The sequence below is a fragment of the Hordeum vulgare genome, chromosome 2H (assembly GCF_904849725.1).
Source record: "Hordeum vulgare subsp. vulgare chromosome 2H, MorexV3_pseudomolecules_assembly, whole genome shotgun sequence".
Classification (NCBI taxonomy): domain Eukaryota; kingdom Viridiplantae; phylum Streptophyta; class Magnoliopsida; order Poales; family Poaceae; genus Hordeum; species Hordeum vulgare.
The window spans coordinates 652109442-652128097 of record NC_058519.1 but is presented as its reverse complement, the minus strand read 5'-3'; the positions used below and the strand labels follow the sequence as shown (position 1 = coordinate 652128097).

Below are 18656 nucleotides of genomic sequence, written 5' to 3'. Positions count from 1 at the left end.
CGCACCACACACGACAAGGATGTGGAAAGTGTTGTTCAAGCCCCAAAAGGTTTTGCCAACCGAGGGCGAAGACACCGGCCATGACGCCGCACAACCTCCTAAAGGGCCATGTCAAAAGTTTACTCTTGTATTCGGATGCTACCTTTTAAAAAGGCATTTAACCCTTTCTTCCCCACTTTCGCAGACTTGGCTTGAGAAAGCCAAGCGGATTAACTGCCCGGCACCGCTGCCCGAGGGTCATAGTACGGCCTTGCCGAGGGAAATGTTGGTCGAATCGCCGTACATGGTGCCAGAGAAAAAGGATAAGAAGAGGGACGAGAAGAAGGAGGTACGAGGAGGCTTCCGCTCAAGAGGACCCCCGGATACTAAGTCCAGGGACACCCACGCCCCTTCTGCTCTTGAGGAAGGACATGAAGAGGACGGGGAGGAGAGTGACTCCTCACAGACAAGGAAGAGCGCGGTGTCTGAAGACGCTGAGGGGGAGCTGCCTCCTCTTGCCCTAAAAAAGCAATGCAGAGCCAAATTGGCCCTGTTTGATGACAGCCCGGACTCTCCTGAGGAGTCCGAGACTTCCGAACGGGTTCCTCGAAGGAATCCCATGGTCAAGCCCCTGGCCCAGAGGTATGAAGCCGAAGACTCTATCATTTTTCCATATTGAGATTCATTTACTAACCACATGCATCACTTTCATGTTACAGCCCATCGCGCGATCTCCCCGCTGATCAAGCCTCGAAGGGATATTCACCGCCAGCCGAACTAGCAGAGAGAGGGACCACGTCACGTACTACACCATCCCAGTTGCAGAAGAGACCGGGGAGGTGCTCTCCCAAAGAACCCCTCCTGGGCCGAACATGAAGGCCGGGGGAGATGACATCATGGCCGAGGTTAACACCTCGGTCGGCAAATACCAGGAGGGAAGATCCCTTCTGCCAAACAAAACAGGGGAGCATGATCATCCCGAGCTCTCTCTGAAGATAGTCCCAGAGACCTCCGGGCCCCTAGAGCCGTCCATTCCGGTTTCCCCTAGAAGGGAAGCCGAGGTGCCGCCACTAGAGCCACCTATAGTAGAGTCGGGCGAAACCGGGTGGTCGGCCGTGATGGAGGCAACTTTAAATGGCTCCTCGAAGAACGTCGCGCTCTTCTGGGTGCGGTTTCACGAAGCATCCAGTCTATTAACAGCGGACTGAAGGAAGCTTTCGATGACCTCGTGACGGGCTTCAAGGTAAATCACGTAATATTCCTTTTTACAAAGAAATTTTAATTTATGGGTTTGTATGTAATCTTCATATACAGTAGCCCCCGAGCCCTGAAAAGATAAAAAGTGAGCCGCAGCCCCCGAGACTCTGGCAGGATTGAAGAAATTCTGGTAGAGGAGTCAAAATCCGATGACTCTCGAGTTTGATACATATAAACCGGCTTGCATGTCTCGTCTTCGACAGCATCCCCCAACGTCGTGCAGTTGGCGGAGATGAATCAGAAGCTCAAGAGCTCCGAGGAGGAGCTCAACCTTCTCAACAAGTGGTTTGACGATGCCTAAGGTAAGTCCGAACTGAACTATTTTTGATTCGTCCACAAAGGATGTTTGTCATTATCTCTTTTGTGATTCCTGTCTTGGGTATCATGGGAATAGAATTTGTCTTGCAGGTTGCTGAGGACGGTATTGTGTTGGCTGAAGTGGAGATCAAGTCGGCTATGATCGCTTGGACGAGCAAATGATTTGTTGTTGGTCGGCCTGTGTCGTTATGGTGCGCCCGTGAATTGCCGTGGATGGGGACAAGATTGGTGGGAAGTGAGTCCTCAGGGTTCGTCATGTGGACGAGTGGCTTTCTCTCGGTTTGGGTCCGTGCGTGCAGTCAGCTCTTTCGATTCCTGAAGCCGCTTGCTGGTTACCCGTCATGCGGCGCTACGGGGTGGTGTAGATGTATAAAATACACTTTTATGTGGCCTGTGCAAAAGAAAAAAATAATGTACTTTTATAGTGAATATTACATGTGCTCGAATATGTAATTTTGTCATTTTTGTGCAACTTATATATAAAAGTATCATGAAACTTCGCATACAAGTACTCCTGTATACATCTATATGTATATGTGTATTTTTTTTACTTACAACTACTTCGCATACAAGTACTCCAGTAGACATCCATATGTATATGTAATTTTGTCATTTCTGTGTAGCTTGTGCTTGCATTTGTTTTACACGAATCTGTCTGCGAGGACATGCGAATAAATTGATATTTTCACAGTTACAAAATTTGAAACATGCCTCACGGCATGGACAACCTCAACCGGGGGGTGGGGGGAGGGTTACCTGGTTGCAAACGGATCGTGGATACATGGCGGTGTAGTACAAGGGGAGCAGGTATGTGGGCAGGGGTTATGGGTGTCCGACATGTTGAAGTGTATATGTGAATTGCCTAATTTTTTCGTAAGTTTGGACTTTTGATTGTGTTTGTTAGCGCATGAATCTTAACATGATATTAGAGATTAAGGTATTGAGTTCAAGTTCTGACTTTCGTAATGTATCCAAAAATTGTTGGTGTCCCCCTGTGTGTCCACATTTATGCTTCTTGGGCCATACCTATGAGTCTATTCACGTGTTGACTTTCCGCGTCACGCTTGAGAGGGGTGTTGAAGTGTATTTGTGAATTGTCTACCCCTTTTAATAAGTTTGGACATTTGGTTGCCTCGATTAGTGCATGAAGCTTAACATAGAAATGCATGAGCAGTGGTCAGAAAGGTACAACGGCAGCGCAGACGAGGAGGGTATGGATGCAAAGCAAGGGAGAGTTGGGGCAGCGTGGAAGAAAATCGGACCGGGAGCGGGATTTGAGTGAGCAGAGGGTGTCAGAGTCCTACCCCTCATAGTTTCCTTCTGATTTGCGGCAAAATGAACGGTTGAATCGCTTCGCTGACCGATAGAGTACCGTGTTGAATGGCAACATGAGACCACACGGATATTGATGGTTTGAGGGTCCGTGTTGTAGATGCCCTTACATCTATTTATACCCGAAAAGTATATGGATGAAACCCATACACATATGAATCCACTTCAAAAAAAATCATTTCTAAGTGCCAAAAATATCTAAAAAATCCGGGCTTATATCTTTACATTCTATGTGCCCAGAAAGTTTCACAGAAAAAACAGCGTTTTCTTTGGCATGTGCACAAAATACAAAAAATATATATATCGCCAAACGCTACTTAGAAGCACTAAAATTTGTATTTTTGCAAAGGAATGATAAAAGGTTATTTTTCAACAAAACTTTGTGCCGCGTATCACCATGTTGCGAAGATGTATGCATGAAATTTTGGTTTGATTTTTTGATATTTTTAGACGCATTTTAAATGCTTTTTTAGAAAGCGGGTTTATATGCCCATTGGTTGAGGACATCCCTACTTATTTATACCCTACTAAACTATTGAGACAAACTTGTTTTACTGTTCTGGGAGTTGAACCAGAGGAATCGTCGCCAATTAGCAATCTTGTCGACTTCTCGATGGTGATCCAACTCCATCTCAAAAGCTCGGAGATCATTCCAAGAATATCAGGACCTCGATGTACATGAGTACATGTACATCCAAGATCTTCAAAGTGGATATGAACCGAAACTTCTAGAAATAACAAAACAAGATAAATAACACTATTCAAACATTTACAGATCGTAGAAAATAAAGATACAATACCATGCAATGTATGTACTGAACATAAAAGGGCATCAGGCATAAAAGTACACACATCCTTGGCTGGTTTGTCAGCAGCCCACTACAGTTCCATCAGGGAACAAAGATTATTGGCAAATACGTAGAAATAACTAAAGCAAAGGTGGAACAGGCTAGCAATTATAAAAGATTAATGGTTCGATAGCTGAACGGACAAGGATATCTGACGGCTATCAAGGCACGGCTAGCCGACGGTTGCCTGGACGAGAGAAAACAACCTGCATGTTCACACAAAAATCAGTAGGGTACCTCTCCTTTTCACACACACACACACACACACACACACACACAAAAGTGAAGGTTCAGACGTAATTTTGGTCAAAATTTTGACCAGTAATATTTCATAGAACGTTTTGATCTGCTATGTGAAAATCACATGTCTAGATCTTTCTCAAGAGAACACCCTCTTGATTTTAATTCTTACCAAGCTATATGATTTATTACAATGGAAACTAATAATGGCCCCTATTATCTGGGAGACCATTCTGATTTCCAATATGTCTTTCTAAGACCAGAGAGACCATATGATTTCCATTTGTCTGGAAATAACATAGGTAAATACTTACATATATACATAGAACATACATAGATACATACCTGGTAATCTCCAAGTGTTCGTGACTTGAAGCAAGACGCAGAGAATATGAGGTAGTACTCCCAGATACGCATGAACTTATCATCAAAGCCCAGGGCCAAAATTTCACTGCAAGAAAAACAAAGGGTAAGAAATTAATACTAACTGAGCAACCAACTAGAACAATATATGTATATGTGTATATGATCATCAGTCAAGTTCATTTGCGCAATGAACATATGTGCGCTAGTCTTTGACCAAGTTATTCGTAATTAACTTGACAGTATATTTCTATAGTGAATGGCAAGTGATACTTACTCTTTGTTGATCATGAAGTTGTCCCTCCAGCGCATCAGAGTCGTGTAGTAATGTGGCCCAATATTCTCCACATGCTCTATGCTACACTCAGTGCCCAACAAAGAACAAGGAGGGATTAATCAGTGGAGATCCATGCATGGTCATGAAGTAGTAAATCAAGCATCGATCGATGGATGAAACGTACCTGAACCTTGATGACGTGGTCATGGCAGACATTACACGGGCCAAAGAAGGAAGGCAGCCACCAGGAAATATGTATTCCTTTATGAAGTCCGTCCTCCTTCTGTATTGCTCGTACCGTTCCTCTGGAGCTGAGATGAACTAAACACACATGTATGTATTTGCAGATAATGGTTAGTTCATGCTGGTGTAAGCCTAAGGTCTTGCTTGGATAGGAAGGAGTATGTTTCGTATCATTTGGTTTTCTGCCAATCTGAAAGAATAAGGCCTAATCCTCGATGTTGTGCACCAAAAATAAGGCATATATATACTACTTGGTTGTTGTTTGTAGTGATAGTGGAAACCAGCCGTAAGGTTGTTTGGAGATACACTCATTTTTATTTTTATTTTGCGAAATAGATACACTCAGTTGTTGACAATGATATTTGTCATGCACACTAACCTGGAGGACCAATATGCCATCTTCAGCCAAGTAAGACTCACAACAGGCAAAAAATTCGTCCATATATTCATGGCCAACATGTTCGATCATGCCGCTGATGTACAGAAGACGAATAAGTATAACAACATGCACAAGTATTGTCCAAGTCACAGCGCACATCCATCACATAGTGATACTTACCAGCTTATGATTGCACCATACTTGCAAGGTGGTATTTGACGGTAGTCGCACAGCAGAAAAGTTATGTGGTCCTAAAAGTTATTGGCAATAGGCAGTATAATTGTTAGCTATGATCTCACCCTGCCAAAGTAAGCTGGGGACAATACAATAGTAATTCTCTGTGCATGTCTATACCTATCTATTTTATAATATACTAGCAAAAGGGCCCATGTGTTGCAACGGGAGAAAGAAATACCACACACTCTTAATTTATAAAAAATGGTCTATAATCTGAGAATTTGTAGTTACGACACAAATAAAGATGGTCTTATCCTACAAAAATGCAGTTCAAAATTTCACAGGTCTTCTATTTTAACACGGTTTGCATGTAGATTTAATACGTATAAAGAATCAGTCAAGTGACCTTCAATTTCATCTCTAATCCTGATTTTGTTGACGTGTTCATCCCGACCCGGATGAGTACCGGTATGAAAGAAAGACGAATAATGACTTACTTATTAAGATTGCACCCTAGATAGTATTTTTATTAAACGTTTAACAGATAAAATAATATCATATTTAAATTCTACATATTTTTCTAATCAAATTCCATATATAATATGTTAAATTTGGAATTACGGTTTAAAAGATATGAGTATTTTAAAAAACATTTAATATATACTACGAGTTTAATGTCATAAACAGTAAGGGTTTTTTTGTAAAATCACCTCGGTGGGTTTTCCGACGGAAACGATAGCCTCTTTATTATTAAGTAAAGATTAAAATTACATAGTGGACTTACTAGAAAAAAAGATGTGCTAGAAAATCACACAAAGAACAGAACAACGCTGAAAAATCTTGCTTGGCTACTTAGTTCCTTTCCCGCAGCATTCCTATTCCCATGCTTTTTAATATACATGTCTATTATCTCCATGTACCATTCTCGAACTATAGTTCTCTTGTGCGTAAGATATTGGAACCAAAAAAGGAGTAAACTCGATTATATTCAATCGAAGTATTTTGAGAAATCTTGATTAACTAAATATATATGTATATACTTCGGTTCCAAATTAACCGAGAACTCTTTTGCCAAATTCTAGAATGCCTCAAATATTCACACATAGAGGCGAAGCCATAACTTAGAGCCGAGGTGAGCAGATAAGTCAAAGCCAAACTATGATGCTGACTGGCGAGCGGAATAATATCGTTGTGTTGAGTAGGCTGGTTTTACGCAGGGTTATATGTGCCAGCTGCTCAACCAAATCTATGCCATTCCACTCTCGTGAACCCTAACGACGTCGGTGTCTCGATGGTGACTGAGGCGGTGCATGGCGGGGGAGTTGAAAGGAGCGAGATAAAGAAATGCGGTCCTATGAGATGTTATTGACCCGTTTGCAGTGGAAAGGGACAACGATACTCATTGCAAACGTTTGGCAGGGGGAGGTCAAAGAAGGTATGCAGGGGATTTGGGCAATGACTGGCGTTGTCCTGAAGAATGTGGTGATCATGACAAGCGTGGAGGCCCTGATGACCATGCCAGTGGTCGACGGGCACAAAGCCAGCGCTGCGAGAGAATTCTTCCTTGAAGAAATGTAAGATTTGATATGGGACAACAGGTTAAACCGTCGCAGCATGTGGAGTAGGCATTACCAGCAGAATTGGTCATGAAAACTTGGATTGTTTCTAAAGGAGTAAGGAACCTTACTCTCACATATTTACATCATCAATTGTACTGCACTTTCTTAATGAGCACACATGGTGGAATGGTAATTAATTACTGATAAACTAAACTGAAAAGGTATTGCTTAAAGTAGGGAGTAACATAGAACTAACCTCTAAGCCGGCTTCTCTTACTATTCTCTCTGCGTATTTGTGCTGCTGTGCGGACAAAGTGACTCCAGTGTATTTGCACCCAGTTTGCTTCACCGCTTGTATTGCTAAACTTCCCCAGCCGCAACCAATATCAAGAACATGATGCCCCCTCTTGACTTTAGCCTTTGGTTAAATGTGTATTTTGCAACATTGAAGCATCATCAGATCATGTTCACAATATTAGATATATATTTCATGTCCTCTTCGTATCAGATCGATCTTTTGGGATGCATGGTTGGTTGATACATAAATCCTAAGATGGAAATATTACCTTGTTGATTAGAAGGCTAAGCTTACGTTGCTGGGCTGCTTCTAAGCTTTCATTCTCCACCTACCAATTTAATTTTATTCTATGAATCAATAAAACCACTCTACAAAATTTACAAGCTGCAGAACAAAATCACAAGATTCACAAACCTTGAAAACTGCACAAGAGTAAGTCATTGATTTATCCAAAAAAAGAGAGAAAAAATCATTATTCTGCACAAATATATTAGGACAAAGACAAACTATTAGTATTATTTGGTATGTATAGACGTATTGCAAGTAATGAATGTTGCAAATCTTTTTATAAGGTTTGGAACAAAAAAACATGTCAAATCTCAGTCAAATTGTAATAATTCTGCCATTACAAATTCACCTAAGCAGCTAGTTATCTTAATCCTGATGGAATGTAGAAGAAAAGAAGAACCATGAGTACTGACAAGATCATAGTGCTGAGAGATGTTTCGACGAGTCTGTGTCACAGTATTCTTCCTTGAGACTTCGCGCAAAATGTATTTAGCATGTGCCAGTTTAGCTATTACATGCAAGGGTGTCCACCGACCCCTGCAAACCACACAATTTTATATACATGATTATTCACAAAGATTTCAATTTATCAAACAATTCACTGGAATTTAATGGGCAATTAAAGGTTTCAGAACCCTTTTCTGGCAACGCGTCGATTCCTACGCTCATCTCTGTTAGCAATGAGAATCTGCAAAGAAATGGCTCGCTGATTTGATCTGTAATCATAAAGAAATAAATCTACCAATAAGCTCATGGACTGTGATATCGCGTTACCAGTAAAAGATTCAGAAGGCCTTCTCTCTTGTCAAGAAAAGAAAAACTTCCGTTAATATAGGCTTCTGCCAAGCCAAGATTTCCTTCTGTTGCAACCTGAAAGCCGTGAGAGAGCCAGGATAAACACATGTAGTCAAATGAGATGATAGATGAAGAAATTGCAACGAAGGATACAAGAAATTAAGAATTGTGCATGAACACATCACCAATCATAAAAAATGTAACATTTCACGACAGGCAGAAGAAAAAAAAGAGAAGGTAACCTTCCAATAGAACAAGGGGTCATGAACTCGGATTACAGATTTTATACGGCATTTATCACAAGCTTTACCAAAGCTGAACACATTGCCTCCTTCTTCGACGAATCTGCATGAAAGCTATTAAGGTGAAAAATAATCATAATTAGACGTCACATAGCACATCGATTCATACAATGACTCACATTAAGTTACCAATGGATACATATAGGTTGAAAAATCTTGCAACTACAAGGCGTGCACCAGCCTCGGTCCATGATGGAATCATCTGCTTTGAGTTCAGCAAAAGCTCACATTTCTTTCCAAGCAAACCTTGAGCTGCTGCTCTCCCAGCCTGCATCGATTCACGACCAACACATACACATCACATACCTATTTCATGAAATAGTGATTCTGAATTTTGTGTGATTGAAACTAAAAGTCTTATACGTCATGGTGGTGTAAACAGGAAACAGTCCACCGTAGACGAATAAAGGAGAAGCTTGGAAATAGCTTGGGCCTTAAGCCAACTCGAGGTAAGCAAGGATATGGTTAGTAATGGTTGTGATAGAATTAGTTGTGTTTAGCTTTGTTAGACCCGTACCCATTTTAGCACGTAACAGTTTGTGGTTTACTGTGCTAGACAGATTCGGAAGAGAAAATGGAGAGGTTGTGCATGCAAATACCTGCAATCCATCTTCATGGCAGCCGTGACCTGCAATCCAAGGCAGAAGAGACATTTTTTAGACCTAATGTTCTGTAGATCATTTCAAACCTAACCTTAGAAAGTCTACAGTACATCTATATGCAGTTATGCACATTTATTACAAAGAAATTATCTGTGAACTAAAATTCATGAGATAGGTTACCTTGATATGCCCCACAGAACCATATTCCTCTCTTTCCCTGGATCTGATCAAGCTGAAGATAAGCCTTCGCCCCGGCCATAGATGGAACAAGAAGGCTTGTATTCCATTTAAGCAGTACATGATTCGGAACACAAGGGGGATTGAGTGTCACCAGGAAAGGCATGACAGATTTAATTTTCTACAAGAGCAAAAAAAAAACAAATATACCACAATCAATAATTAAGTAATCCATTCATGCTGCTAGCGGGGTTAGGCCGAAGCTTCCATTTTGCTGTTATATTGTGAGCCTGCTCTGCCCTGTGTTGTAACGTGAAGAACCATCTTTCTTTTTTATCCTATGGACATCTAACGCGCACAAAATGGTCTATGTGTCGTAAAAAAGCTAGGGCAGGGCCATTTCGTAAAAAAATGTGTCATCTATAAAATTAATTCAGTATACCAAAACATGCATATGAAAAACAAAGAATTTACCTGAATTTGGTTTAGCCAGTAAGTAACAGAAAATCCCCTACTAGTTGTCCCCAGGAAATTCCACGCGCTCCATGCCGACGAATTTCGGGGCATCAGATTTTTATCACAATGGAGGTATATATCCCTGAAACATAAAGATGTCCGACAATCCGTAGATGAAATTTTATTTATGAGTACTTTTAGCAGCACTAGGTAGGCTTTACCTTTGGACATACTGACAAGCACCTAGAATTCGCAGTTCATGATGTGTAGCTTCAGCTCCTAGCACTTTGAGAGCATTGGGTGCATGGACCCCAAGGATGACACTGTCGTATGTCTCCTCTGAACCATCATTCTCCAAGACTCTGTAGCCAGCTGCTGACAGCTCCAACATAGAGGATTGTTTCAGGTAGTGAATCAATAATATAAATGAAGACACATTGTTTGTATAGGCAAGGTACAAACGATAACACATTGTACGTACCTCCGTCATAAAGGCTTGAGACAGATTTGACCCGACAGCTGGTTTTAATTAGACAGCCCATGCTCTCCAATTCTCCTTTTACCTGCAATAGTTGCAATGTTCGGTCCATGTATTTGGTTGCAGCTAAAACCTGAAGAGTAATAACAATAATGTGCAACCTATTTTGAGGCTGATGGATTGCAATACATACCTTGTTTACATAGGACTGTGAACGAGGCTTGACAGTGGGCAGCTGGGTGTGACGAAACAGCTGAGTGCAGAGATTTAATCAGCTTTCGAATGCACAAAGACAAATACAATGAGAAAGTAACATGCATACGAAGTATCTAGGCACCTGAAGAAGGCCATTGTTTCGGCAAAATGACAGGACAAAGAAAGCAGACAGGCTCAAAACATCTTGTGGTGAACATGACCACATGCCTGTGCAGACTGGAATCTGCACCAAATGTATATTTTCGTGTCACCAACTCAAAACTGCACAGACAATTAAACACGCAGTCCTAATCACAACACAATTTTCTGTTCCTTTTCCACGGGAATACTCACATGAAAATTTCTACAAGCTACTAACCATGTTGGTGTGAAAACTAGCCATTGAGGACTAGGGCCCATATTTTAGTTATAATTTGAATATTTCATCTAAATTTTCTGTACTTATTTAAAAATAGTAGTTTCTCTTCACAGTTTTACATGACTATTCAAAAACATGAAAAATAAAAAATTGAATATTCTGATGTCACATTTTTGCCAAATGGAGGGTTGTTGGATACACTAAAAGATGACACAAGCAAGTAGATTAGATTGAAGTACTGTACAAGATAAGCCTCTTGAAACGATAGGGAATATCCGTGCGACTGAGTGAACTGCCCCAATGTCTGATTACGGTCCAGATCAGGGTTCTGTTCATGGTCCTCCAGGTACCTTCATTCCAAAGATCGAAGCAGCAAATTAACTATAATCATATAGTATAAACACAAGGCATCCAGCTACGATCGAAAGTATAATATATGCACATAAGAACAGAGAAACTAGACTGCTTACGTCAGAGCATCATTCTTGAACTTGATTATATCATAGACCATGCGCCAAAAACTGGGTTTCAATATGTTGGTTTTTCGTGCCAGGAGACCTGAGATACCGTTGTCATTTCCCCACTCACATCCTCCACCGCCGCCTTTCAATTGTGTGCTCACTGAGAAAGACATGTTCGATCTCTCCATCTCCACCCCGAGCCCTTCTAACCGTTCCATCATGTGGGGATATGTTACCTACGTTGATGCGTAGAGCACATAAAAAATGTTAGTAAGGAACAAAACATAGTATCTCATAATATAGGTTTACAAAGATCTTCCAGGGGCTAGGAAGTCCTGTCTTATTATCTTATTAATCAGATTAAAAGAGAAATATCAATCTAGAATACAACCATGCACATTAATGTGATAAAAACCAACATGTACAACCACAACTGCATTTCCAACTACAAGCATTATAGTACGTACTACATAAACAGTCAATGTAGCTTCTTTGAAGGATAAATAACACATGAGCGCACACGCTAAATGGACATGAATCGTAATTCTGAGATTAGCGTTGAATTATCAGAAGCAAACAAGAAGTCAGATTGCGGAAATCAAGCCAAATACTGCAAGGAAAGCTTCCCACCATTGGTTAATGCTCTATGTGGCAGAATTTTCTACCACTGAACTCTGAGTAAAGAGCATAGAAGCGCGCGCACACACACACACACACTTACACGACCACACACATCCAGACAGAACTCAGTAAGGACGCCGAAAATTCTACATCTGAGCTATGAGCACATGGAATCGGTCACCAAACGATGATGTCGATAATGCAAAGTTTAGCCGTGAAAATGCAATGATATTTGTAGTAGAAACATGAGTTCTATGCTTGGAGAGGCACTCCACCGAGCACCTTCCGTGCGCCTAGCAGGGTAGGCACGAACAGCACCAGTTGGGGTGGAGCGGAGGAGGGGGAAGCTATGGGTGTAGATGCAGATCGCCTGACCTTGCGTAGCTACTGGATAATGGCGACGAGCTCACGGGTGAGGCTTCCCGCTGTCTCGGAGGGCCTGCTTCCAACGACGGTGGGAGGGCGTTGCAGTAGGCAAAGGCAGAGGGCTACTCGGAGGAAACCTCCGGGCGGCGCCGAGGCTACGTCGGAGGAAGCCGAAGGTGTCATGGGGCGGCTTGTCGGGGTGATCAAAATCGTTCCCCGCGAAGACAAAGAGGTTAGCCGCCGCGGCGGAGGAACATATGGCGGAGTGAGTCGTAACAACGTCTTCAACACTGTGTAGATGTAAAATACAGTAAAAAAATGGGTCATCCTACATATCGGTTGACGGATCATCGGTAGGTCTATACATCTATTTTTGCAGACAAAGGCCTTGTTATAAATATTTTTTACAACCAAGGTCATATTATATATATTAAAAGAAAAACAATACACCACGTCAAGTGGGATGCTTGGCGTGCAACCAAAGACGGTATATGTGGGCGTAATAATCACTCGGCTGAACCATATCATTTTTCATAAAAAAATCTTGGCTTATAAATGCTTATGGATATCTTACAGACCTACTCTCACATACACCCCATGTGCGTACAGATTTTAAAAAATATCAAATTTATATAAAAAACTATTTATATGTATGGTTTTCAAATATATATAAAATATGAAACCATTTATTATAATGAACTTAATAATACATGTTTGGCATTCAAGGAGCTTCGATACACTTAGCGAACTTTGGTCGTAGTGGTGATAGTACTGCATGTTGGTTGGGTAGACCACCTCCATGTATTACTATGCTGGTTGTTGAGAATTGTAAGTCTGTTCAAGTTTAATAAAGTCTCCCTGTTTCTGTGAAAAAAAATGTTACTTATGAAATTGACGCACCAGATGGCATACTCTTATTTAATTGAATACCAACGGGAGGATGAGCATGAGCCTCATCCCTTAAAAATTGGAGGGGAGGCGTTTAGTTAGTTTGGGAAGGTTACGTTAGATTTTCCTATAATTTTTATGGATGTATCATTTTTTACATTCTAGTTATAAAAAAAATTCTACAAAAACTTAATCAAAGGTTCAGGGGTTTGTTTTTGAAAAATGTATATGCTACATTGTAAAACAAAAGGAGTATTAAACCCGCCCCTTGAATTTTATTGCATGTGATGAAGCCACGGGGCCATCTGAATCTGATCAGTCAACTTATGAATCGGGAGGAGCGATGGATGCCACCTGATTAGGTGTCTTGTCATCTTGCTTCCATGGTAATTATCTGGACGTGCTGGTGCATTGATGAAAAAGGGTTTACCTCCGTTTTATATTATAAAGCAACAACCAACCGATACAACCCGTCGCCGGCTCGTTCTGTAGCCAACTGCCATGCCGCCACGTCAAGGGCACTCGAGGCCTGCGAAACCCCACCGCCGAGCCAGACCGCCGCCAGCCGAGGAACACCGTCACTGGACAGGAGGGAACCCCGACTCCGCCTCCAAGCATGCGGGGAAGGGACGTCTGTCACCGTCGGCGCAACCCGGTCACGCCGGTGGCCTCTGCCGGCGACGACAAAGGGGGATGAAGGAGGAGAGTGGTCGAGACGGCGTAGAGGGGTGGAGGCGCTTCGTTGCCTCGGTGGGCGACGAAAGTGCAGAGAGGGGGTGTCCAGATAGCGGAGAGGCTCCATTGGCCCAACATTCCCACCGGCCGATGCAAGCAACTACTCCGTGGTGGTGCATTTATGTACGCCTTGCAACTTCAAAATGCGATCGTGACGCAAGGAGGAGAAACATGCCCATTCCCCTAGCCTGATAGTTGGGTATGGAGTGAGTTTCATACTGAACTTCCTCAGCCTTCAAATATGAAACCTACGAGGTTGTTTATGGAGCAAGCTTCATGGTTTAAGCCAATCAACAATCATTGACGACTCTACTAAGCTAATAGTCATTTCAAGGAACTCTCCTATTTAATTATTTTAACTTTATATGTTTCCAAATTTTAAAACTCTTTCATTCGATTGAGGTATTCAATTTTGGATCTGGTTTATGGTTTTGTTCGGGCCAACGGTTTTTCCAATCAATCAACAGCAAAGCGGTCTATAAAAACATATCAACCCCTCATAGACGGTGTCCCCTATGTCTCGTTTTAAGCAAGAGGGATGGAACCCCTCGCTGAGGTTGGTGACCTCGATGGGTCGGACCACCAACACGGAAGGCCATAACTTTCTATTTTTTTCTGTTTTTTTAATTTATGTTTCTTTTTTTACTTTTTTTATACTCTCAAATAGTCTAAATGTATATATTATAAAAAACACTCTATTGAAACAATTTAAAAATGTTGAACAATTATTTGAAAAATGTTAAACAAGTATTTGAAAATTGTTGAATAGTTATTTGAAAAATGTTAAAGAAGTATTTTTTTTAAAAGTTGATCATGTATATTAAAATATTAGTCAACCATTTGAAATAAAATATCGAACAAGTATGTGAGAAATTTTGAACAAGTATTTTTTTTAATAAGTATTTGAATAATGTAGAACAAATATTTAAATAATGTTCAACATATATTTAAAAATGTTGAAAAAGTATTCGAAAATATTGAATAAGTAATGTTGAACAATTATTTAAATATATAAAACAATAATTTAAAAGTATTGAATAAATATTAAAAAATATTGAACAGGTATTTAAAAATGTTGAATATGCATTTAAAATATTGAATAAATATTGAAATGTCGAACAAGTATTTACGAAATCTTGAATAAGGGATCGGACAATGTTTAACGTGTATACCAAAATTATAGTTTACTTATTAACAAAATATTTTTGACATATACAAAATTATAGAGTGAAAACAAAAAAAACATAAGAAAAAAATAAAAAAAGAATAAAAACCAACAAAAAAGAGAAGAAACAAAATGCAAAGAACGCAAAAGCAAGAAAGAATGAAAATAAAATGAAGAAGAAATAATATAGTACAAAAAATAACCACCGTGTGACATGAATATAGTACAGGCAACCATCGACATAAAAATATTCTCACATAAATATGAATTGATTAACATCACCTAAAAGACCCACTAAATAACCATATCATAAATAAATATAAAACACACTTTATCATCTCTCTCATCAGTCAAACTAAATATTTCATCAGTTTCAATATAAGAGTTATTATATATTTTTATTTTTTTAACTTTGATCAAGTTCAGAGTCAAAAATAACGACATCCAAAATATTGAACAAAAAAATAAAGAAGCATTTCATGATGAATCTAATAACATCAATTTGATATTATCATTTTTGATTTACTTCTCTCCAAATTTAATCAAACGTAAAAGGTTTGACTTAAAAAAAAATACATGACATATTTTGAAATAAAGTGAGTAAAGAAATTTAAGAATCCCAATAAATTAAATGGCGCAGCGAAGCACGTTCAACCCTTCTAATAACGAAAGTAAATGGGATCCGACCCATTGCCATGCACCACCGACCTGATTGAAGCTCATGAAGCCGAGGTCGAGCTGGAGGCGTCCGGCGCCGTCGTCGACGGCCACCGTCCTCGCACGCCCTCCGAGGCTCTCCTCCTGCTCGTATAGGGTGACACGCACGTCGCCTCCGCCGCTCGCGGCGAGCAGCTCGTGCGCCGCCGCCAGCCCACTCACCCCGCCGCCGACCACCGCCACCCTCATCCTGCCCTGCCGATGTGCTTGGTAGACGCCCTCCCTCTTCCCCTTGTAGTACTTAAGTTGGGGTGTGCGTCAGCCAGTGGCTTATATAATACTCCTCGTACTGCATCTCAACAAGGAAATAATCCATTTTTGACATGTGGAACCAATTCTGTATCTAGCATATGGACCCGGCTTCGTGCTCACGAGGACTGTCTATCTGTGGACCGCGCATTTCACCATTTGGGGCACAGTACGTACGTGCTATACGTATATTCAATTATACGCCCAGGCTCATCTACATTTGATGAACAGGAAAAATAGCAAAACAATTCGAAGAAATTTGAAATATTTTTTCGATGCAAGGTATTCGAGTGCGTTAGGTGCGTGCAAAATTCATGGCTAAATAACATTGGATAAGCTCGTGACAAGAAAAATACATAATGAGGTCTGAACAACGTTGTTTGCGTGAAAAAATATTCGATCTATTCATCTTTAAACATGATAGTACAACGAGTATCAGAAATAATAAAAATTACATCCAGATTCATACATCACCTAGCGACGACTACAATCACTAAAGCGAGTCGAAGGCGTGCCATCGTCATCGCCCCTTCCTCACCGGAGTCGGACAAAACATGTTGTAGTAGACAGTCGAGAAATCGCCGTGCTAAGGCCCCATAGGACCAGCGCACCAGAACACCAACCGCTGCCGATGAAAAGTAATGTAGATCGGGAAGATCCTGAAGACAAACAAACGTAGACGAACGACGAATAGATCCGAACAAATCTAGCAAATGTAGATCCATCGGAGACACACCTCCATAGGTCCACCGACGATGCTAGATGCACCATCGAAATGGGGGCTAGGCGAAAAGAACCTTATTTCATCTTTAAGGAACCGTCACCGTCTCGCCTTCTTAAACAAGACACAAATCCTAAAGAAAACTCAAAAGCACATAAAAAACTGAGTCCTTCCATCGACAAAGCCTAGGGTCCATCATGCCCTATGGCTCTAATTAAGGTCATCGGAGATCGAGGCGAACCAACACCGATGCCGGCAGAAGGCGAAGAAACTAACTTTTTTGGGAAGGCGGCGGCTGCGTGAGCCCCGCTCAAGCGATCCGTACACCTCATCTCTTTGGACAAAATTTATTTATTTATTGCTTAGAGATATTGAAATGTCCAAACTCCATAAAATTTGACACGGACTACATGCATATGGTTTATTGCTTAGAGATATTGAAATGTCCAAACTCCATAAAATTTGACACGGACTACATGCATATGAGCATCTCGCGTCAAATATAAATCCGAATTTTTTTTTTAGTTTGTTTAGCTATTTTTAAAGATTTTATTGGTCACCAGCGAGTGAAGATGCACCCGACAGCTAAAATGCTGCTCCCCATGCTCTGCCCGTGTTCAAGTACCCTCATCTGATTTACATTGTTTTTTTTCCTGACATTTATGGTGTTTTAAGATTGCACGTCGAATCCCTCGTCGTGCATGACGTGATGCGGGTGCGTTTTGCATGCACACCCGGCGAATAGACGTACGTGACGCTTAGAGCACCTTCAACGCAAGCGTGCAAGCGCGGCGTCCTAAAAAAAAGTTATACAACATCGGAACAGTGTTTTTCAATGCGTTGAAGGTTGTTTGCTTCAACAAACGCTGCAAAGTATGGCGTTCAATCCAGCGACTCCAGTAGCCCAAAGTTTACAGCGTGCGTGAACGGGCGCATCAAAGTTTTGATCTATACGCTGATTCGAATATAGCACGTGTGATTTTTACGTGGCTGTTGAAGCATCCAAGTTAAGTCTGTACGTGTTAAAAATAGATTTTTACCAGTTCCAAAAAAATTGATAGCGCGTCTGTTACAACAGTTGTTATTAGCTGGCTGGGTGTGGTTGATAAAGGCGGTGCGGGTCCAAGTCGTCACGCAACCTTGTCGACCGCCTGGCAAATCCAAATGGCTACAGTGCGTCGCTGCAGAAAGACGACGCGGTGCACGGCGACGAAAGCGGTCAGCAGTGTAGGCAGGCGCACTCGTCTGCTCTCCTCCGCTCTGGCATGCAAAAAATCCAGTGTAACCACGCAAAGACATGCTTGGGCATGCAGGGCATGGACTGGACAGGGTCGCATGCCCGATGGCAGATCGATCGACGCTCGTCCTAGTGTCGTGGACACGTTCCGGGTCCATCCTGGCCGTGTGCTGTAGCTGGTTTCGTCTTTTCGGTCACGAGGCCTGCCCAAAATGTTGTGGCCTCAGCTAGAGTCACGCCGGCGGCCGGACCATTGGCACATGCACGATGCAGCAATCGTCGACGACCAATCGTTCAACGGATCGCGCCAAGATTATCCCGTTGGCAGAGAGGGCAGAACCATATCCACATCCGTACTCTTAGCCTCCTCATAATGGGAAGTAACATATAGTAGTATCATGCATATGTTACCATTATATGATACTATCTTCATAGTACATAGTATCATAAACTAGTATCATAAGTGTTCTTATTTATTGACATGCATGACACATAGTAACATAGCATTTAACATGTTACGGTATCTACCTATGTTACTAGTATAACCCTCTCTC

At 41.3% G+C, this 18656-nt stretch overlaps 1 protein-coding gene across 2 annotated transcripts; it reads right to left on the bottom strand.

Moving 5' to 3' along the window:
* Positions 1–3634: 3634 nt before the first annotated feature.
* LOC123428427 lies at positions 3635–16132 on the bottom strand. 2 transcript variants are annotated; one of them, XM_045112630.1, is made up of 24 exons: positions 15887–16132; positions 11413–11639; positions 11187–11292; positions 10706–10807; positions 10562–10621; positions 10372–10453; positions 10112–10265; positions 9909–10032; positions 9438–9615; positions 9255–9283; positions 8775–8923; positions 8596–8698; positions 8333–8428; positions 8194–8246; positions 7972–8095; positions 7685–7747; positions 7539–7598; positions 7229–7390; positions 5417–5487; positions 5237–5330; positions 4799–4935; positions 4615–4695; positions 4320–4425; positions 3635–3940 (listed from the first exon to the last, which is right to left on the bottom strand). In XM_045112630.1, exons 1-24 carry the CDS (start codon positions 16082–16084, stop codon positions 3896–3898), a joined length of 2604 nt encoding a protein of 867 aa, XP_044968565.1. In that variant the 5' UTR covers positions 16085–16132; the 3' UTR covers positions 3635–3895. The 2 variants fall into 2 exon arrangements, with proteins under 2 accessions (XP_044968565.1, XP_044968566.1); XM_045112631.1 differs by having other exon boundaries at positions 10112–10262.
* Between the last annotated feature and the right edge of the window lie 2524 nt (positions 16133–18656).